The 23,175-nt window shown below is 47.1% G+C and overlaps 1 protein-coding gene across 1 annotated transcript in view; it reads left to right on the top strand.

Moving 5' to 3' along the window:
- Nucleotides 1–809: 809 nt before the first annotated feature.
- Nucleotides 810–23,175, top strand: part of ITGA2B (integrin subunit alpha 2b) — a 48,877-nt gene continuing 26,511 nt past the window's right edge. The window contains 17 exon segments of the mRNA XM_081166153.1: nucleotides 810–1,455; nucleotides 1,458–1,684; nucleotides 3,162–3,292; nucleotides 5,513–5,610; nucleotides 6,465–6,630; nucleotides 7,592–7,641; nucleotides 8,731–8,776; nucleotides 9,701–9,826; nucleotides 11,057–11,104; nucleotides 13,253–13,296; nucleotides 14,128–14,187; nucleotides 14,705–14,757; nucleotides 16,874–17,085; nucleotides 18,537–18,719; nucleotides 19,895–19,940; nucleotides 22,208–22,306; nucleotides 23,072–23,127. Of these exon segments, the coding sequence (XP_081022279.1) occupies nucleotides 1,408–1,455; nucleotides 1,458–1,684; nucleotides 3,162–3,292; nucleotides 5,513–5,610; nucleotides 6,465–6,630; nucleotides 7,592–7,641; nucleotides 8,731–8,776; nucleotides 9,701–9,826; nucleotides 11,057–11,104; nucleotides 13,253–13,296; nucleotides 14,128–14,187; nucleotides 14,705–14,757; nucleotides 16,874–17,085; nucleotides 18,537–18,719; nucleotides 19,895–19,940; nucleotides 22,208–22,306; nucleotides 23,072–23,127 (1,693 nt within the window). The 5' untranslated portion in view covers nucleotides 810–1,407.

A 23,175-nucleotide genomic window follows, 5' to 3' on the forward strand; every position in this document is an offset into this window, starting at 1 on the left:
CTCACTTTTCCCTCTAAACAACCACCATGCGGTTTCTTTTGCTTATGTTTCCTGATAAGGCCTGTGCTGGTTTCCCCTGCGGTCAGGGAGGGGGCGACTGTGCTTGGCTGATAAAACATTCCTACATGCGAGTGGGATAGAAAATGGGATTTCCTGAATGCTCCAGTGCAGGGGTAGGCAACCTAAGGCGCATGGGCTGGATGCGGCCCAATCACCTTCTCAAGCCAGCCCACAGACGGTCCGGGAATCAGCATGTTTTTACATGAGTAGAATGTGTCCTTTTATTTAAAATGCATCTCTGGGTTTGTGGGGCCTGCCTGGTGTTTTTACAGGAGTAGAATGTGTGCTTTTATTTAAAATGCATCTCTGGGGCATAGGAATTCGTTCATTCCCCCCGCCCCAAATATAGTCCAGCCCACCATATGGTTTGAGGGATGAAAAAGGTTGCTGGCCCCTGCTTCAGTGCATCCAGTGGGAAAAAGGCTTTGTAGCTGGGTCTTTGTAGCCTTCCTGCCCTGTAAACTTACCGTATTTTTTGCTCTATAAGACTCACTTTTCCCCTCCTAAAAAGCAAGGGGAAATGTGTGTGCGTCTTACGGAGCGAATGCAGGCTGCACAGCTATCCCCGAAGCCAGAACAGCAAGAGGGATTGCTGCTTTCGCTGCACAGCGATCCCTCTTGTTCTGGCTTCTGAGATTCAGAATATTTTTTTTTCTTGTTTTCCTCCTCCAAAAACTAGGTGCGTCTTATGGTCTGGTGCATCTTATAGAGCGAAAAATACGGTAAATCATTTCAGGATGTTTAATGGTAGTTGGAGGGTTTGCTGTACATTCTGAACTGGTATCTTGCAAGTTTCTGGATTGCACCCACTCTTTGAAAACACTTTCCTGGAACCCAACTCTCAAAGCTCCGCATACGTTTCTAATCATATGTTGCAACGCATTGAGCCCTGGTGCTTGAAAACGGCTCTGACTCATAACTGCACTTTAAGAACCCTGCAGGATCCAGTAAAAATGTTTGCCCTTACCACTGTGTGACTGTAGCAAATCTCAAAGCATTCCAGACTAGGAACAGGAGCTTTCAGAGCACTTCCTGAGGGTCTGTCTCGTCTCACGTGTTTCTGATCTCTATGCCCCAAGGACAGGTGGGGTTGGGAGTCGTGTATGGAAGACCACAGCTCATACTTGTGCACACTAGCCTGGAAATGGCAGTGGTGGTTCCCCAGAGCCGTCTTGTCAATGGTTGATCCTGCCTGTTACTGCTGGCAAACATCACTGTTCCAAGTGGTCATCGCTGCACACACCCAGGGTGTTCCTGTTGGGAAATTCCTGAGAGACTTCTGATAAATGTTATCATCTTCAGCTGAAGAGGCTTCAGCAGGGGAGGAAAAGCTTGAGGAAATGTGTCATGTCCGTGGTCACTATTATGAGCACAGAAGAGACAGCGTTAATGGGAAAACACTCAGCATTTGGAGTGGGAAGAGGAGGGAGATGCTGGTGATGGCAGAAGGAGGTCATTCCATGGGTCTGCTTACCCCCCTCTTGCGCTGTCTGGTGGGGTTCTTGCTCCTCTGTTCCTCAGTATGGACCCTGAACTTGGATGCAAGTTCACCAACAGTGTACTCTGGGCCCAACGGAAGCTATTTTGGGTTTGCCTTGGATTTCTACCGGGACAGTAAAGGCAGGTAGGACAGCACTGGGCATGGCGGGAGGGAATGGTGCACTAACAGGACCTCAGGAGGTGGACAACGGGGACTTGGAAGATGACAACAGATGTCTTGGGAAAGGCCAACAGCCTATTTGGCTGGCAAGATGCACGACAGCAGTGCATGAGGCTATTATCCATTGAACCTTGACTGGGTGCAGGCACTATGCAGGTGTTCATACTTAAATGGTATATTAGACAAGGTCTACAGAGCTCTACAGGGACATAGGTGGCGCTGTGGGTTAAACCACAGCCTAGGGCTTGCCAATCAGAAGGTCGGCCATTCAAATCCCCGCAACGGGGTGAGCTCCCGTTGCTCGGTCCCAGCTCCTGCCAACCTAGCAGTTCGAAAGCACATCAAGGTGCAAGTAGATAAATAGGTACCACTCTGGTGGGAAGGTAAACGGTGTTTCCGTGTGCTTCTCTGGTTCGCCAGAAGCGGCTTAGTCATGCTGGCCACATGACCCGGAAGCTGTACGTCGGCCACAACTGGACCTAATGGTCAGGGGTCCCTTTACCCTTTACAGAGCTCTACAGCAGGAGTCTAAACAAAGGCCTGGGGCAGGGGTTGTACTAGTTCAAGAGTGCCAAGGCTGTGTCACTGCTGGACGGGGGGAGAGGGCGCAATAAATTCACTATTCCCGGATGCAGCACAATACTCATCCTAATATTAACATCTGGCAGCCAGAGATATCCCGTCTTCAAACAGATGCATCAGGAGCAGCATGGAAAGGGTGAAAAGGGAAGGGCTGGTCATTCTTAAAATTCAGTAATTGGGCGGGGGGGGGGATTTAGCAGTTTGCCCAAGATGAGGCAATAGGAACAGCATTTGTTCAATCATAATTTGCAAGCTGGCGTGACCATTGATCAGGGATGATGGGAGTTGTAGTCCCAGAATAACTGAAGAGCCATAGGTTCTTCATCTCTGCCACAGAATGTTAACAACGGCTGCTGGTATGTGTGGCTTTTTAAATACAGCAGATCTGGTGCATGTTGATGGCAACAAGTTATTTCCTTGCAAAATAAAAGCCTTTCCTAAGTGAGAAAGTAAGTTCAGTTTCAGGAGGTTGAACCTGGTTATTTTTCAATCAGAAATTCACACATCCAGTTACTTTAAAAAAATTGGCGGGTTGGAGCTAGATTTGTGGTTCCGTAAGTGTACGTGCCCAAGCAAAGGACTAGTGCAAGACCCTGAGCAGCCCTGGCTACTGCAGAGGCTTGTAAAACATTCCTAGCAGGGAGATTCTTCCAACTGGTGGTTTGCCACATGAGGCCGCTGTGCACAAACATTTGTGATTCTGTCCCTAGTAGGGAAGGTGAAGAGGGCCAGAGAAAGGAAACTGGAAGCAGGGATGAGGTGTACCTGTAGTTAGCTCTGCCTGTCACTGGCTCCACCTGCTGCTGGCTCCCTGCCTTGTATCCTACCAGTCCCAGACTGACCTTTTTTTCCACCCTAGCATGAATGTGGTGGTTGGGGCCCCACAGGCCAACAGCTCGCAGACTGGTGTGACGGAGGCGGGTGCTGTCTATCTGTGTCCCTGGGCGCCTGGTGGCAGTGCCTGCACCCCCATTCCGTTTGATACCAAAGGTGAGTGATCCCCCATGATTTTGGGGTCATTAGAGGGTCTATACAAGCAGGAAAGGGCAGTCTCACTCAAAATGTCAACAGGTGAAGATTTGCCCATAATTGTGTATCCATAGTAGAAAAGGTTACCTTGTTTAACTTGTGCCATCCACAATGGTGCGAGGCATCATTCACTTTGTTTCTTTACCTGTATTTCTTGTTGCAAGCTGCTCCTGTCAAAAAAAGAACTAATCTGTTCAGCAGGGACTGGGAAGATGCAGGAAATGCCTCACATTCCTTCCATCTGATTACTTAGCAGCAGTGTTAAATGCCTAAGCATCCTTTTTTTAAAACAAAATATTATTGGATAATAACAAAATTTATTTTGTTATTTATTTAAATTTATTGGATAATAACAAAAATCACAAAGCAGAATAACACACAAAAACAGAAAAAAGAAAAATACATCAATGAACAAAAAAAGGAACAATAAACAGATAAAAAATAACAACAAACTTAATTCTTTACAAATCCAACCTTTGAAACATCTTGGTTGACTTCCTCTAGTCCCTCCCTTCTGAGTTTCCTTGTAGTTGAAAGTAACAGCTTTCCAATATCATTATTGAACTAAAACAATTTCCAATTATAGTCCATCTTGTTCACATTTCTTAATATTCTAAATCCCATTTATTTAATTATAACTTAGTTTAATCCTAGGCCTATTTGTTTCTTTCAAGTAATTTCTAATTTTGTATATTACAATATTTATTCAAATAGTCCTTAAATTTCCTGCCTAAGAATCCTTAATGAGCAGTGCCTCTGTATGTGCCTAATAAGCCTTAGAATGTTGCCTCCATGCTTTGGCTATCCAACTTTCTTAATAGATTTCTGAATGATTTACTCTTTTACGTGAAAGCTAAGAGTCCAGGCCCCCTTTTATGTATGGGGGTGGCCGAGCAGGAATGAAGATAAATATGGACTAGGAGTCATTACCCCAAATGAACTTAATTCACCTGGCAACCATTTTCAGAGATGTCTTGCATTTCAGTGATGTTCAACTGAACATTCCAAGCACTGGTCTCACTGCCAGCATCAGTAGCACTTGTAGGGCATGCGCATGTGTGAGGCAGTCCCAATATGAGGAGGAAACTCTTCATGGAATCACGGTATGTGTGGGTGTGGCTAACATCTGCAACTGCAACCTCAGTTTAAACTGAGGCAGGTAGGAGTTGTGATCACAGATAAAGGCAATGTTGTCATGTACAGGGATGGTTCACGCAGCTTTCGTGAGATCAGCGAGCAACCCCAGTGACAGTGCATCATGCATGCCTGTCTTACACATGTGTGGCTACTGCCACCACTCTGAACTTGCCCTGCAAGATCCATCCCCTACAAACCTTCACGGCCAGGACCCTCGTACCTACGCAACCACCTCTCCCAGTATGCCCCAAGGAGAACCTCAAGCGCCATAAATAGCAACACCCTAGTGGTCCTGAGCCCTAAGGAAGTTAGATTGGCTTCAACCAGAGCCAGGGCCTTTTCAACACTGGCTCCGGCCTGGTGGAACGCTCTGCCTCATGAGACCAGGGCCCTGCAGGATCTGATTTCTTTCCGCAGGGCCTGTAAGACAGAGGTGTTGCGCCTGGCCTTTGGCTTGGAGCCAATTTGATTCCCTTCCCCACTTTCTTTTTTCTTTTTTCTTTCTCCTCCTGTGATGAGGCTGTATTTTAATATTTTAATGTTTCAGTATTCTAATGTTGTATTTTAATCTTGTTTTTAAGTTGTATTAATTCAACTTGTTTTTATTATTGCTAGTTAGCCACCCTGAGCCCAGCCTTGGCTGGGGAGGGCGGGGTATAAATACAAATTATTATTATTATTATTATTATTATTATTATTATTATTATTATTATTATTATTATCCCACAAGGAGATGGAAAATTATGCTTGTGGTGGGGAGCCATGTGAGATTTGGGGGTGAGAAAATCGGGGGCCAAGGATGAGATCCCGGCTGAGTCATGAACTTGAGGTGGGCCTGGGAGAAATCGGAGCTACTTGGAGGTGGGCATCTGATGAGGTGTGAGGAAAGAGCTAATGGCAACTTGCCTGCATGTACAAACCTGCAGTCAGACTGGCTACTCATGGATGGCATGTGGCTGAGGGGTGTGTGTGATATGGTGGGTCAGTAGCTTCTGCCTTCAAATCTGACTCCTCTCTTCCTTCTCCTATGCTGCTGCTGGCCAGGTGATGAGGTTGAGCAGCTGCACAGTGTGGTTGTGAAAACCTTCAAGACTAAACAATGGTTCGGAGCCTCTGTGAGCACCTGGAAAGACACCATCGTGGTGGGTACAATAAACAGACCGTCTCAGAGAAGCTTCAGAAGCAGAAAGGGGTGGAATTAAATCGAGCCTCGCTGCAAACAAACCAGAAGGAACGCTCAATAAACTATAGATGTTGTTGTACAGAATCCCCACAAACTTTGTGCAGGCAAATCGGGACGAATACTCAATAAACGGGTCGCCTGGAATCGGCTTATAATTGTTGGAAGAGCAACAGCAGGGCTCTTCCTATTAATAAACTAAGGGTTAAAACTGGCTAATTAGATTAAGAGTTAGTCAACTAGCCAAAGGGTGGGAGGAAGGGTTGCTTAGCAACCAGGCAGGGTGGCATGATCTTCACTGAGGGAGCACATGCTCTGATTGGCTGGTTAGTTCTGAGGCAATTTGGGCTGACCTAAGAAAGCCAAATCGTCTCTGTTCCTTTCTCCTCAAATTATGCACCATTATTTAATTCGGTTTTGCTTAGTATAGTGTTAACAAGACTTTTTCTCTCTGGACGCATTATTTAAGCGACTCGGCTAACGATAATTTCAACAGACGCAATACGTCTCACTATAATGAAGAAGACCTGTGACCAGAAAAACCTGTCTGCTTTGTTCAGTCTGCTGCCCAGATGTTAAGTGTTGGTGGGCAGCTTAAAGGCCCCTGCTCTCCCTCCTTAATATTTTTCAGCCTTAAACAGCAGCCCTTCAGAGGACACCTTCAAAAGTCAGAGAGTCCTTTGATAGCCTTTTAAATATAAATATAAGTAGGGTGAACAGCCACCCATCCTCTGCAATTACGAGGTTGTCCCTCCTGGAGGGGTGTGATTGTCATTGATACAACATCCTGCTCACCCCAGTTTTTCACCCTACCAGGCTTGCGCCCCTCTCCAGCACTGGAATGCCATTTCTGGCCAAGAGGAGGCCACAAAGACCCCCACGGGCAGCTGTTTCTTAGCCACAAGTGGCCTGCAGCGCTTTGTTGAATTCTCGCCATGCCGCAAAATCCAAATGGAATCAGTTTACAAGTTGACAAGATATGGTGAGTGCAATATGCAGGTGGCAGGGAATGTGCAATAGCCGAAGCTCCAGGCCTTAAGGAGAGGGGGTGCAGAATTTTTGCCCAAAAACTTTGCCTTTGAATGAATGGCACCCTTGTTTTGCTTTTCAGACCGCTCTAGTCTGCTCAGATTCCATGTCTGGCCTCGTGTAAAAGGCTGTCGAGTGGTTTGCCCCATGCTCCTACACGCTCAATTGCAAACAAACAGCATGTGTGGCTTCACTCAAGCCCCAATGGTCACAACAATCCCTCCCCATTCTAGAAGAAAGATATTTGGGTCCTTCTGAAAAACCAGAGCCTTGCAATGTCAAGTGGAGGCTATTCCGTTAGGGATACCTACCTACAATCAGCACAATTTGTCCTCAGGGGCAGTAGGAATATAAGCCGTTAAAAACTGTTTTACAAATCATTTGTGCAAATTTTAATAATAAAGCGTATAGGCCCAACTTAACATGTCAATTTTTTATCAAATGGGGGGGGGGATGTTTTGGAAAAGGCTGGCCAGATTATTTATACTAAATTAATAATATGAAATTTGATATGAAACGTTGATAAGTAATTGGTGATGTGAATGTATATTTAACTTAGGTTTTCTGATTACAATTCATGTTTTGGTAAGTTAAATATACATGTGCATAACCAATACCAGTGATAAGAAAATAAATGTGGTAAGAAGACCATGTTTAGGCAGCCCAGTCCGAAGTTGAAGGAGGAACGGTGTTTGGGTATGGTGTCCTGGTATGTGCACAAAGGGGAGTTGTGGGGCTCCAAAGGTCGCGGGACTACAATTCCCATCATCCTTGACCTCTTGAAATGCTTGCAGGGGCTGATGGGAGTTGAAGTCCAGAGGGCCGCAGGCTCCCCATCCTTGATGTGAGGGGTCTTCCCCACACTGTCGCCCAATTGATTTACATGGCTTTTCTGTTTCTTTGCCTTCAATCAGCAAACGACCACCGCTACTGTGAGGTTGGATTCAGCTCTGCCATCTCTGAGGTGAGTTTTGGGAGGGAGAGGGGCATGGCCCCAAGAAGCATGGCTCCCCACACCTGAGACACAATTTCCAGAGTGATTTAACAACCAATCCCTCTTCACAAAGAACTGGAGCTCTGTGAAGGGAGTAGGGGTCTCCCAAAAACTCCCAGCACCCTTAACAAATACCAAGTCCCAGAATTACTTGGGGGAAGCCATGACTCTTTAAAGTGGTTGTTGTTGTTTAGTCGTTTAGCCATGTCCGACTCTTCGTGACCCCATGGACCAGAGCACGCCAGGCACTCCTGTCTTCCACTGCCTCCCGCAGTTTGGTCAAACTCATGCTGGTAGCTTCAAGAACACTGTCCAACCATCTTGTCCTCTCTCGTCCCCTTCTCCTTGTGCCCTCCATCTTTCCCAACATCAGGGTCTTTTCCAGGGAGTCTTCTCTTCTCATGAGGTGGCCAAAGTATTGGAGCCTCAGCTTCACGATCTGTCCTTCCAGTGAGCACTCAGGGCTGATTTCCTTCAGAATGGATAGGTTTGATTTTCTTGCAGTCCATGGGACTCTCAAGAGTCTCCTCCAGCACCATAATTCAAAAGCATCCATTCTTCTGCGATCAGCCTTCTTTATGGTCCAGCTCTCACTTTAAAGTGGTACCATAGTGCTTTAAATGTATGGTGTGAACAGGGCCTTAGTCATCACTGGAATTGCCAACATAGCTTAGTGGGGGGAAACCAGCTGTAAAGAGGCTGTGCCTATTGTTTTAGGTTAGCAGGTAATTGCTGATGTCTTCTGAGTTGCAAATAGGTGGTTTGTTCAACACACATTGAGGCTGTGCCTTTTTGTGTAAAGCAGTCAGCTGCCAAAATGCTGACCGCAAGCTTCGGTGTCACACAGAAGTCGTCCTTGGGTGTGCAGAGCAAAGCAAAAACTTTTTTCTGCATGGCGTATAGAGGCAGATGTTTGCTTCTCTGGTTTTGTAGAAGTGTGTGTGGAGCTGGCGTGCCACCCTCTGGGTCTCATGGGTGGTGGGCAGCTGTTCACAGGGTTTCTTCTAGTCTTGTGTGGCTGTTATTTTGTGACTCTGACCTCCTCTCTTCTCCCCACAGTCTGGGAGACTTTTACTTGGGGCTCCTGGTGGATATTACTTTGGAGGTAAGTGCTTTCATTCCCTTCCCTTCCCCGCAGCAGACAAAGGACTCTCCAGATGTTGTTGGACTACACCTCCCATCTTCCCTGACCCTTGGCCATGTTGGCTGGAGGTTGATGGGAGTTCGAATCCAGAAGCATCTGTAGTGCCACAGGCTCCCTGCCACTGCTGTAGACTGAGAGCTCCAGGAATATGGGGAGGCCAGTTAAGGCCATCAGTAGCTACAATCCCTGATGGATATGTTCTTCCTCCTTTTAAATAATTTTTCTTAGAGTTTGCGGAAAGGGATAGAAAGATTATCATCTATTATATTTTTATCAAAACGTTTAAATAAAAAGAAAACAAAAAGAAAGCAAAGAAAGGGGATAGAACAATAGAGAAGGAAGGAAGGAAGGAAGGAAGGAAGGAAGGAAGGAAGGAAGGAAGGAAGGAAGGAAATACAAAACTTCTAATTCTTCATCTGTTTGCTACATATGGATGTTATTCAACTCAGTCACTCCAACATAGGTAAAGGTAAAGGGACCCCTGACCATTAGGTCCAGTCGTGGCCGACTCTGGGGTTGCGGCGCTCATCTCTCTTTACTGGCTCCTGCAGTTCGAGAGCACGTCAAAGTGCAAGTAGATAAATAGGTACTGCTCCGACGGGAAGGTAAACGGCATTTCCGTGCGCTGCTCTGGTTTGCCAGAAGCGGCTTAGTCATGCTGGCCACATGACCCGGAAGCTGCACGCCTGCTCCCTCAGCCAATAAAGCGAGATGAGTGCTGCAACCCCAGAGTCGGCCACGACTGGACCTAATGGTCAGGGGTCCCTTTACCTTTACCCTGTGGGAACAAGAGCACAAATTGTCCGTCCTGCTGCCTCTGCTGCCTCATGTAGGTGGTCCCAGCTTTGCCGAGGGACTGATGCCTCTGCCTTGCTCCTCTTCCAGGGCTGATCTATTCATCCAATTTGTCTACGGTCCTAGCAAGTGCTCCTCCCAAACATACCCTTTTGTGGTCACTGAATGAGCTGAAACTCACAGCTTTCACCGCCATATACTTCGATGAATATCGAGGTAAGGGGACATGCATTTTCATCTGCAAACGCTGGAGGAGCTGAGGGAGAGGCAGAGCTTATAAGAGGAGTTAAAAGGAGTTTGGGAATAGACTAAGGAAAGAATGCAAGGAAGCCTTTTACCCCCCAAGCCACATCCTCTTGGGGAGAAATCTTTTGTGGGCTGCACACCAAAAGTGGGTGAGACCCAGAGGGACGTCCCTCTTCCCCTGCCCCATACATCTCCTGCCCATCTCTTTCTTTGGACTTTATCTCAAAGTTGACAAAGACTGTTCTAAGGCCTCAGCAAGGGGGAGAATGCCTGTATCTTCCCCCTTTTGATGCTACTGTTATTGAGGTTATGAATACTGCACACATGGAAGCCCTTTGGTCCAGAACTAGCCCTTGTGGAAGGAATTGTCTACAGATGAGCCTCTAAGGCAGGGCTTCCAGTGTGCCCTAGAAAAGATGAACTTTCTATCCAAGGGGGGAAAGAAATCTAAACTACCGTATTTTTCGCCCTATAGGACGCACTTTTCCCCCTCCAAAAATGAAGGGGAAATATGGGTGCGTCCTATGGGGAGAATGCAGGCTTTTGCTGAAGCTTGGAGAGCGAGAGGGGTCGGTGTGCACCGACCCCTCTCGCTCTCCAGGCTTCAGGAACACATCCGCAGCCTAGGCAGCCCTGCGGGAGGTCCCGCAGGGATGTCTAGGCTGCGGATAGGAGCCTGCCGCCCAGCGCGAGGGGCGCCCTGAAGCAGAGCGCCCCTCGCGCTGGGCAGACACCTGCAGCGTGGGGAGCCTTGCAGGAGTTCCCCGCAGGGCTCCCCATGCTGCGGATAGCAGCCTGCCGCCCGGCGGGCGAGGCGCCCTGATGCAGAGCGCCCCTCGCGCCGGGCAGACATCGACCAGCCCCACAAGCTCGGAGGACAGCAGGGAGGCGCAGCGCCGCCATCCCGCTGTTCCTCGACCTGGTTCGGTTTCCCCGACCTGCGTTTGGGGGGGAAATAAAGGGAAATTTTTTCCCCTTTATTCCCCCCCAAAAAACTAGGTGCGTCCTATGGGATGAAAAATACGGTATGTCAGTCATGCAAACTAAGCAGACTTGCATATATTAACACATACTATATTAATACATACTTTTCATACTTGGTTCTACTTCTGCTGCTCATGGGTAGGAGCACAGCGAGTCCTTCTTAGCTTTGGAGATTTTGCCAGATGACTAAATCTTCTCATCCTCCCATCCACGCAGGGTATTCAGTGGCTTTTGGGGAGTTTAATGAGGACCCTGAGTCGCCAGGTAAGGGAATGAGTCTTTGCCGGGGGTGGTTTTTCGGGGTGGAGTACGGTGGGGTCTGGAGCTGAGCAAAAGTCATCTCCTGAAATTCTCCATCATTTGAATGAATGGCAAAATTGGGGAGGGAAAGGAAGCCATTATGTCAAATATTCTCAGGGGGAGTAGTTCCTTGGAGGTGGGGGATCACCATTAGCAGTGGCAAGGCTACTTCCTTTCCCCCTCCTAATTCTCTCCAGCCACCCTAGCTTCTGAAAGTGGCAATTGTATGTTGGCATCCTCAACATCATGGGTTGGCAAACTAAGGTCCGCGGGCCAGATCAGGCCCAATTGCCTTCTAAATCCGGCCCCTGGACTGTCCGGGAATTGCCAACACGTGGATCGCCAGCACATGCATTCTTTCCCTCTCTCTCCCTGCCTCTTCCTCACACAGCGGCAGCGGCACCTCCTCCCTCCCTCCTCCTGGCTTATCCCTGCCCTGCCTAGAGGAGGAAGGGGGCAGGGCTTTGTTGGTGCCAGCCCCTCTCCAGAGCCCTTTCACGTGCCACTCATCGTACCTCCGCCGCCACCAGCCCCTGCCGCTCGCAAGACACAGGAGCCGCAGTTGGCTGAGTGCCCCTCTCAAGCGTCTGCCATTTAAAGCAGTCCCTCTTTGGAGCCCTTTTGCATGCCGCTCGTTGTCCCTTGTTCATCCCCCCAAAAAAATATAGTCCGCCCCCCCAGAAGGTCTGAGGCACAGTGGACCAGGCCCCTGCTGAAAAAGTTTTGAGGACCCCTGCTCAACATCCTAGCATTGTTTAGGGTATTGTGGGGAAAACCTGAGAGCTTCCATTTACATAATAGGGGAAATAATTGGAGGGCAGTCAGGAGAACTGCCCTCCCTTTAACTCTTTTCAGAAATTTTGGCTCAGCTCTAGGGTCAACAGGGGTACAGTAGGTACCCCTGGCTTTGCGGCTTGGTTAAGCTTAACTTTGCTCAACATAAACGACTGGCTCTTATTGCTAGGCATTTGAATTGCAGCTGCATACTGCAGACAGTATACATTTAAAACACATTTAAAGCACAGTTCCCTACCCTCCCTCCTGTTAAGTTGTGGGTGAACATATCAGACGACACAGCGATTCTTCAAACAGCTCTTGTTTATTCACAGGCCAGAACAGAACTGAACTGAAGTGTTCAGTCAGCCTGCTTATATAGAGCTCCAGTACAACGTAACTGTAACAATTTTCTAAAACTACCCAATCACTGAACGTCACTTTCGATCCCTTATTTGCATAGCTATCTACAGTATCCCTCTGCTGGCCCAGGGTGAGAACTTCAGTACACAACACTTCCCAAACATAATCCTGGGAACTGTAGTTTGCTAAGGGCACTGGGAATTGTAGGTATGTGAGGGTTAAACCCATAACTATTTGTTTGGGGGAGTGCCTTATGGGGTGTCCTCAAGCCTTAGTCATGGGCTGACTTTGTGACTTTAGTCCTATCAGTGTCTCCCAGCACCAGCTTTCCCATCTGTAAAATGGGAATTATACAATTAACGTATTTTGCCAGGCTGCTGTACAGAGCAACAGAAGAACGATGCTGTTCCTTGCCTACAGTGTGGGGCAGGGGCCTTTTATCTTTTATAATAATAATAATTTATTATTTATACCCCGCCCATCTGGCTGAGTTTCCCCAGCCACTCTGGGCGGCTCCCAATCAAGTGTTAAAAACAGTACAGCGTTAACTATTAAAAACTTCCCTGAACAGGGCTGCCTTAAGATGTCTTCTGAATGTCAGGTAGTTGTTTATCTCCTTGACATCTGATGGGAGGGTGTTCCACAGGGCGGGCGCCACCACTGAGAAGTCCCTCTGCCTGGTTCCCTGTAGCCTCACTTCTCTCAATGAGGGAACTGCCAGAAGGCCCTCAGCACTGGATCTCAGTGTCCGGGCTGAACGATGGGGGTGGAGATGCTCCTTCAGGTATACAGGACCTTTTAACGTTATCAGTAAGATTTTATGATGTTGCTAGGGCCATCCCTTCTTGGCCACAGTGTTCCAGACTAAGATAGCTCAGTCTTCAGGACACTTTAGCACAAACCTCATGACTGGAGTGTTGTGAACTTAGCCTACTGGGTGATTCACAACCTCTGAGATGGCTCTTCTCTTTGCAGAGTATGTTGTGGGCGTTCCTAACAAGAGCCTGACAAAAGGAGCGGTGAGTCCTGTGGAGGAGATCTACATTTTTTCTTCTGCGCATCTGGAAAGAAGTGCACAGGCTGTGCTGAATTCCAGACACAAGAGGTTCCAGGGGCGTCAGGCCTGTATGCTTTGTGTTGTGCCCTCCATCTAATCCGAAACAAAAGAGCCCTGCATGCTGAGAGACACCCTTGTCTTTACTGTTGTTTCAGTATACAGTGGTACCTCTGGTTGCGAACAGGATCCGTTCCGGAGGCCCGTTCGCAACCTGAAAAGAACGCAACCCCCGTCTGCGTGTCTGCGCATGCACGGGTTGCGATTCGCCGCTTCTGCACATGCGCGCGACGTCATTTTGCATGTCTGCGCATGCACGAGCGGCGAAACCCGGAACTAACCCTTTCCGGTACTTCCGGGTCGCCGCGGGACACAACCTGAAAACGTGCAACCTGAAGCAAACGTAACATGAGGTATGACTGTATGTTCTAGGGCTGAGAGCAGTGGCACCTAGCTTCAGAGGACAGGGTGTGTGCTAATAATGTGCCAAAAATAAGCCCTGTGCCACTCTGCCGTTATTATTTCGCATATTGCTTTGCATTGAAAGCAGGTTCTGGGGGTCATAGGGAAGAGTTATGACACAACCATGTAGGCTTTGCTTGCCACTGCCCCAATGCCACCCTGATTTGGGGCTCCATCTGTGCTATTCTTACCCTGCCCTGTCAAGCACACTGTGATCACTCTCAGCAATGGAGGGCGGTGGTTGCTTTCTTACCTCCACCTTCTTGAGAAATATGGTGGGATTCACTAACCCTTGAAATCTCCCTGACTCTCTTATCCCTGTCCCCCATCCTAGGTGCAAATTTTCACCTTCAAGCGTTCCTTCAATCTTCTGCGGTCCCTCCCCAGTGAGCAGGTAACAGAGCCTTGAGCAACATGGTTCCCTTCCCTCCTGCCTCTTCCCTGGCATGCTTTTCTCAGCCAGACATAATGCCAAAGGGGTATTATAAAACCTGACACAGGGCCTTCTCAGTGGCTGCACCCAAACTTGGGAGCTCCCTACTGAGAGAGGCTCAGCTGGCCCTTGATGACCTTCTGCTGGCCAGCAACCCATCCTTTTTATTTATAAAGGCTTCTTGAGATTATTTCCCCCCACTGTATTTAATCTGTCATTTTTAAATTGAATTGTGTGTTGAAATGGATGCCTCTTGCTTTTATTTGCTTTTTATCTGCACTTATTTGATTCTAATACGCTCTCATTTCAGTATTGCTTATTAAGATATATGGATTGGCTATTTTGTGTTGTTGCCTTTACTATTACTGGGTGCCAGGATTATTATTATTATTATTATTATTATTATTATTATTATTATTATTATTGTAATATAAAAGTGGGAGATGCACATTGTTTTTCACCCTCTTACCTCTTGCAGGTGGCATCCTATTTTGGGCACACAGTTGCAGTTGCAGATATCAATGGTGATGGGTAAGGCCACAGGAGTTAGCACTGCAGTTGGCAGTTGATTTGGATTTGGAACAGCTTTGTGGATGGTCAAAGTAAGGACTCAGCAACATTAGTAAAGAAAAAGCTTTTTATATTTGTTATAATACTGTGACACCAGATGGCGCTGTGGAGTCCCTTTTTTCACTCGTGATTTCTTGCTATGAGGTTTTCAACACATTTTCCTGAATTTCCTTTCTCATGTGTCTAGATGCAGCCAGAGTTTTAATCTATCTTCCCCCTGCTATAAATATGGCTTCAGGTTGAAGACCTCACCCCCTTGCACTCAGATCCGAACCGTAACACTAGGCTTAAATTACAACCCAGTGCACTGGGAGGGATATTAATTATTGTTCCAGATATTAATAGCGCATAGTTTGAAGGTGTTGGAATCATAAGAATAGATTCCTTTTGGAAGAAATAATCCTCCAGGCCCATAAAAATATTATTAAAACTTTTGCTTGCATAACTCTTTAAAAACATGATATAAGCATCCAAGATACACCCCAAATACAGTGGTACCTCAGGTTACAGATGCTTCAGGTTACAGACTCCACTAACCCAGAAATAGTACCTCGGGTTAATAACTTTGCTTCAGGATAAGAACAGAAATTGCATGGCGGTGGCGTGGCGGCAACGGGAGGCCCCATTAGCTAAAGTGGTACCTCAGGTTAAGAACAGTTTCAGGTTAAGAACGGACCTCCAGAACGAGTTAAGTTCTTAACCCGAGGTACCACTGTATCCATACGATGTCTTGTGCTCTCTGGAACAGGCTCAGCATCTTAGAAATAGAAGATGCCGGTAACTCCCAAAATCAAAATGGTGTCTCTCTCCCCAATTCCAGACTGCCTTAGTCTGCCTAAGGCTATGCAACTCTTTTTGGAGAATCATTATCACATACTTTTGTTCTCTGCCTGTTCTGAGAAAGACTAAATAGGCAGCTCCCTTCAAAATGGAGATTTACAACTCAATACCTTCATCGGATGGTCAAAGGTTCACTCCCAGCACAGAGAAACAATCAACAGGTGATCATTAACTAGTTACAGCTCAGAGTCCTTCAGAAACTTACTGTGGAAAATGTTAGCCAAAAGTCAGCCATAGAATTTAGCCATTTCCCATTTTAAAACTTCATTAATACACATACATTTTTCATTTCCGTGCCAATTAAACCGATTTATACTTAACTGGGATGTGGTTGCTTTAGAACAGACATCATCTGGCGGCTCATGGGACCAGACCTGGGCCCCTTAGAAGTACCATGTGCTAAAGCAAAGGCGAGAGTGGGGGGCTGGAGTGGCTATCCCAAACCGCCCCTCACTCCAGTTTAAATGGTCATACAGTAAAACTGGTGCTGATCACAATTTTAGAGTAACTCAGAAGCATGCATCCTCCCCAGTAAGCCCTCTGATTAAGAGTGCTGTTTTAATCTAGAAGCTTGCACACCCCCACTCCCCCCAAAAAAGTTAATTGAAGGACAATGCTTTACCTCTGTTTCCTTTCCCGTGAGATCTAGGTCCCCATTTTTGGAGTCTGCTGCCATCTCTTGTCAGTTGGCTGCTCCTGCAGCCTTGGCAGAAACACGCTTAGGTTTTACCCTGATATAAGTAAAAAAAGTGATCCTTTCCCCTTATGGGGTACCCAAGAGCCCATATAAAGTTCTTCTGCAGTTGTGATGTTCTATTATGCTATTGCTATATATAGTTTGCAAGCCGATTTGGGATTCATTTGAATGAAAAGCATCATAGAAATTCTATCAATTGGTTCCTACTGCCTGGGTCACTGAGCCCTGTGAGTGTATTTGGGTGAACTCCAAAATCATAGAACTGCAGACTTGCGAGGGACCCCCCAAAGGTCATCCAGCCCAACCCCCTGTGATGCAGGAATCTCAACTAGTTCATCCATGCCAGATGGTCTCCAACTTCTGCTTAGAAACCTGGCAGGTCTGCAAATCTATTATGAAGCAGCCTGCCTGAGTTGGTTAAAAGAATGGATTACATCGGATAATGCAGACACCCTGGACCTAGAAGCAGCAGCACCTCTCGCTGGAGTCTGACTTGAGCAGAGCTCTAAGGGAACTTTTCTGTTCTCCCCCCTCAACTAGAAAAGATGACATCCTGGTGGGGGCCCCTCTCTTCATGGAACGCCACTCCGACCGCAAACTCTATGAAGTGGGAAGAGTTTACTTATACCTGCAGCAGAAGACCCCCACTGCTTATATCACCCCCTGGCAGAGACTGACGGGCACAGATGTCTACGGTCGCTTTGGCATGGCCATTGCTTCCCTGGGCGACATAGACCAGGATGGATGCACTGGTAAGGATGGGATGGAAGGCCAACCCTCCTTTTTCTCCCTCTCTTAACCCCCAATTTCCTATTCTCCATTCCCTCACCCCACAATCGAGTGCTCAAGGTTGACAGTCAGAGTTTCACTTACAATCACAACCCATTCCTCACCATAGCATGGGCAGAGAGTGTTTCGTTTTAACCCGAGGGCCACAATCCCTTCCAGGGGCCACGTGCCAACAGAGGACAAGGGCCAGAGGTGAAAGTGGGCGGAGCAATGGATGTGGATTTTGCCTTTGTACAGCAGACTTGTATTCTGTTAATGATAAGTTTGTGTTGAAGAAGTTTGCCCTCAGCAGGCCCCGGTAGCTGAGGGAGGAGATGGGAGGAGGATAGCAAAATAGGAGAGAGGGAGAGACAGAGAGAGATAATGTGAAGAATGCAAATGAATGTGATTTATAAAAAAAAACTCCTTAAGAGTTGCTGAAATGTATTACTCATAGATACAGTATTACGCATTTTGTGTTTTGATATTGTGATTTTATGTGGCACCGTATTTTTTGCTCTATAAGACGCACCTTTCCCCTCCTAAAAAGTAAGGGGGAATGTGTGTGCGTCTTATGGAGCGAATGCAGGCGGGAGGCTCTGCTCAGCGCTCCCTTTAAAGAGCTGTGTGGAGCGTGTGTACGGCTCTTGGGCACTTTTCCCCGAGGAGGGAGAAGGGCAGCCCATCAGTCCCGTCCTCCCTCCTTGGGGAAAAGCCCCCAAGAGCCGCACACACGCTCTGCTTGCTCTTTAAAGGGAGCATGGCTCTTGGGGGAGCCTTCATCCCGTTGCCCTGAAGAGGCTTCGCGTGGCTATCCCAGAAGCCAGAACCCTCTTGCTGTTCTGGCTTCTGGGATTCGGAATATTTTTTTTCTTGTTTTCCTCCTCCAAAAACTAGGTGCGTCTTGTGGTCTGGTGCGTCTTATAGAGCGAAACATATGGTAATTGCCCAGAGACCAGTTGGGTATAGGGTGGTGTACAAATTTAACAAATAATAATAATAAAATACTAAGGGCGTAGATACAAAACCTTGTTCCTACTCACACTTACACATTCCTCATGGAGGCAAGCAAGAAACGTTTTCAGAAGCATTCCAGCCAAGCAAAAATGCTCAAGGAGGGTTAGACAAAGAGACCCAGTGAGCTGTGTTAGAATTCACATCCTCCCCAGAGCCAAATGTGGGAGTACCCAGAAAACCCTCAATTTAAGCCTCAGTCCTCCTTCTGGTATTTGAATCCTGCCTTTTCTGGGAGTGTGGGAGACCTTTGCCTTCCCCACCACACAGACGCCTTTTCTGCCTGACCTGTTTCTGCGTCATGGGCTTTTCCTCTGCTTCCCTCCGTTTCCCCGCCATCCTTTCTGACCAAATGGGTGACTTCACCTTATCGATTTGGTTCTGTCGCCTTTACATTCCAACCCATTCTTTCCTTCCACAGACATAGCCATCGGAGCCCCCTTCGCCGGCCAAGATGGAGGTGGCCGTGTTTACATCTACCGTGGGCACCATGAGGGCTTGAGTTCATCGCCAACCCAGATCCTTGAGAGTCCCTTCTCTGGGCCGGCTGGGTTTGGCTTTGCCATACGCGGGGCTGTGGACATTGATGCAAATGGCTACCCTGGTAACGTACAACGGAAATAGGCAGCCACTGGGTTTTAGCACTGCCTGCACAGGCGACGGCCATTTTAGGCATGTCCAACGGACGCGCGATCGCTGACGCACAGATCCTTTCAGTCCCAGAAGCAGGAGGAATGAGGGTGGGGCACGGCACTTATGTTTGTGGGGGCTGGGAACGGGACCCCTATGCAAATGGGTTGCCGCCTGTATTAAATAAGGGTTTTCCATACTTGAACTTTGCCCTGCTCTTTCCCTGCGAAAACCCTCTCTTTAATATTTAGATCGGAGCAAACGTCAATCTGGGTTTTCCGCAGATTTCCATTTGCTCCAATTGAGCTTCAAAGAGCAGCTTTTCACAATAAAAGGTCTAGAGCAAGAAAAAAAAGGGGGGGCTTGGGCACTGAGCTTTAAAACCAAGGACCGTACCTGGAAAGTGTGGATAAGCCCTAACTTGTGAAAGAATTTTGACTCTTCAAAAGGCTATGCCAGATGTCCTGTAAAATACGGTAATTATATGCCTCATTTTTTTCTTCTAGGTACAGGACATCTGGCATAGCCTTTTGGTCGGTGCGCACCGACCCCTCTCGCTCTCCAGGCTTCAGCGAAAGCCTGCATTCACCCATAAGATGCACACACATTTCCCCTTCATTTTTGGAGGGGGAAAAGTGCGTCCTATAGGGCGAAAAATACGGTATTTACGTTTATTAATTGCCTTGCCGTTCATGGAATCCGCTGTCATGATACAAAGCTTGTCTTTTATATTTGCTTCTTTCATTGGGTGATCCTATCTGGATAGCATAACATATACTAGCTGAAAATCGTTTTATTTTTTGAATAAAAAAAGTCTCAATTTTGCAAGGGTTGTTTTAATTAGCAGGTGGTGCAAAATTGGCTTGGGTTTTGTAGAACTTAATTCCTAATCGCATCAGTGGAGTGAGCAGAACTGGGAACCCGAGGCAGCTTGGTGAGATGCTGCAACACTGAATCGTAGAATCATGGAATTGTAGAGTTGATAGGGACCCTGAGGATCATTTAGTCCAACCCCTGCAGTGCTGGAATATGCATCTGTCCCTTAGAAGGATCAAACCTGCAGCCTTGGCATTATCAGCACCATGCTCTAACCAACTGAGCTATTGGTGGACTGCTAACTTTTTTTGGTTGTCTTGTTCCCCTTCACAGATGTGCTGGTGGGAGCTTTCAGAGCCAGCAAAGTGACTGTGTACAGGTGGGTCGATGGAGCCCCAAGACCAGTGGAAAGAGATTTCCCTGGAGACCTTGTTGCCTATAAATGCTCCCCCACCCCTCCAAGTTTAGGCCCTGCTTTTTGGAGCAACACCCCTGTGCTTCCATTTCAAGCTCTTCAGCAAATCAGCACTGAAAGGGTTAAGAGGGAACCACGATCGTTCCCCTAGTTTGGTAGAGGTGGGGGAAGATGGTTGTCAGAAGAAAGATCTTTATACCTGCATCACCCTGAGGATTCACTCCATGCCCTCCTTTGTGTGCCCTCCTCCTCGAGAGGTTCAGAGGGTGGCAACACGAGAACAGGGCCTTCTCTGCAGTGGCTCCCCACCTGTGGAATGCTCTCCCAGCGAAGTTTGCCTGGCACCTTCATGATACAGTTGTACCTTGGATCTTAAACTCCTTGGCTCACAAACAAATCAGCTCCTGAACGACTGAAACCTGGAAGTGAGTGTTTCGGTTTTCAATTTTCAGAGCTGAACATCTGGCGCAGCTTCTGTGGCTTCTGATTGGCTGCAGGACGCTCCTGCAGCCAATCGGAAGCCACGCCTTGGTTTCCGGGAGTCGAACAGACTGCTGGAACACATTCTATTCGAAGACCAAGCTAAAACTGTACACCTTTAGGCACCAGGCAAAAAAGTTCCTTGTTAACCATAATAATATATAATATATAATATATAATATATAATATATAATATATAATATATAATATATAATATATAATATATAATATATAATATATAATATATAATATATAATATATAATATATAATATATAATATATAATATAATAATAATAATAATAATGCCTTGACATCTGCAGAAGTGGCCATATTTTATCTACCCTGTGGGCAGAAAGAAGGGGAGTCGGTGACAGTCACTAGCTCATTTTCAGTTGCATATATCAGATGCTGTTGAACTGCAACTCTAATGCTGACAGAGGCTGTTGGGAAATGGAGCCCAACATCTGGAGGGCTAGAGCAGTGACATTTCTCGTAGAGGAACATTTAGGGCCAGAGGCTCCAGCGATTGGTGGGCGGCGGCTCCTCATCACGACATCGCGTGTGTGAGCATCGCGCCTCCCTTCCTAAGTCGGGCAGAAGCTTCCCAGGCTTTGGGAAGGAGGTGACAGGGGAACATTTAGGGGACTAGCCTAGTCTCCCTAGTCTAATAATAATAATAATAATAATAATAATAATAATAATAATAATAATGTATTTATACATCTCCCATCTGGCTGGGTTTCCCCAGCCACTCTGGGCGGCTCCCAACAGAATATTAATAATAATAATAAAGCGGTAAAATATCAAACATTAAAAACTTCCCTAAACAGGGCTGCCTTCAGATGTCTTCTAAAAGTCAGATACAGTGGTGCCTCGGGTTACATATGCTTCAGGCTACAGACTCTGCTCACCCAGAAATAGTGCTTCAGGTTAAGAACTTTGCTTCAGGATGAGAACACAAATCATGTTCCGGCGGCGCTACGGCAGCAGGAGGCCCCATTAGCTAAAGTGGTGCTTCAGGTTAAGAACAGTTTCAGGTTGAGAACAGACCTCCGGAATAAATTAAGCACTTACCCGAGGTACCACTGTAGTTGTTTATTTCCTTGACATCTGATGGGAGGGCGTTCCACAGGGCAGGCACCACCACTGAGAAGGCCCTCTGTCTGGTTCCCTGTAGCTTCACTTCTCACAGTGAGGGAACCGCCAGAAGGCCCTCAGAGCTAGACCTCAGTGTCCAGGCTGAATGATTGAGGTGGAGACGCTTCTTCAGGTATACTGGGCTGAGGCCTTTTAGGGCTTTAAAGGTCAGCACCAACACTAACTGCACACCACAGAGCTACAGGTTCCTCAACCCTGTTGTTGCGTACTGAATCCACCTCCTCAGCTGACCAAAGGTTTCCTTCTCCCTTGAATGAGCCACCTCATTCTCGCTTGCTGCCCTATATACATGGCACCATCTCTCAGGAACACCTGTTTGACCAAGCTGGGCATTTAGCAGGCCGCAAGGTGACCAGCTCCTGTGTACAAGGATGCAAGTCAAGTTAGGGTAAGGCAGGCTGGGCTTTGACGTTTTAAGGTGTCCTAAGCTCCTCGGAAGCTGTAGATTTTGCAGCACTGAGGTCTCGTGCATTCGTCACCAACACTTTGCCAGTGCTGTTTGACTAAGGAATCAGCAAATGCTCCTGTCACTCTTGGAACTTCCTGCCTGCTTACCCTTGTTCACTAGGTTTTTGTTTTTGGTCCCTCTCAGAGCTCAGCCGGTCATGTTTCTCAAAGCCCAGATGGTCCTGCCAGGTGCACTGAACCCAGAGGAGAAATCGTGTACGGTAGCAGGAGTACAAGTCAACTGGTGAGCCGGGTGGGAAGGGCATTGAATCTAGATCCCTTTGTAGCCTAGGTTCTGTGCTCAAAATCAACGAGACATGTCAAAAACAATCAAGGTATGCCATTGGTTTTCCTGTTTGCAGGATGTAGTTTGTTTTTGGAAATTGGTTTCGGGGATCTTCTTGGAACCTTAACAAAATGATAATTGAAATTACCCCTCATTTAAAAATCTTCTTCTTCTTTGGCGATCACTCATAGCCGAGTAAGATTGTCTTCCTTAACACGGTTTTAACAATGAGTCCATAAGTGACTGTGGAGGCCAATTCTGGATCCACACGTCCTTCCACAGTGGGGACATTGGTTTCCGGGCGGGAGTTGATCAGGGTGTGGATTTGCCAAGCGTACCTTCCTCTTAACATGTTTCTCCCTTGCGTCCTGAGTTTGAGCGTCTTCAAAGCCCATGACACCTTTGGTAAAGGCTGTTCTCCAACTGGGTAACTAGTAATAACTATCTTCTCTAAAAAGAAAAAGTTCAGAACACAACTGGGCATGGGTGGGGAGAGGAAATATAACATAAGAGGAACCCTTTTAAACCAGCAGAGCGGGAAATCACAAATTACTTATTTCTGGGTCCATCGAAAAAAGTGTAGAGTGTGGCCAGCACACGTTTGCAAACAAACAAGGATCATTCAGGGAGGCAGAGTTGGTTGCTGGCTCCCAGTCGATTGCACACTCATCAGCCACATCATGTGTGAAACAGTCCTCATTGCCTTCCTTCTCTTCAATGCAGCTTCAAAATCCAGATATGTGCCGAAGTGTCAGCAAAGAGGATTCCTCAGAAAGTTGGTGAGTGTTGCCTTGACTGTGGGAAGAGGTGGAGGTCTTGTAGTCAAG

Source organism: Podarcis bocagei (genome assembly GCF_964188305.1).
Source record: "Podarcis bocagei genome assembly, chromosome: 13".
Lineage (NCBI taxonomy): Eukaryota > Metazoa > Chordata > Lepidosauria > Squamata > Lacertidae > Podarcis > Podarcis bocagei.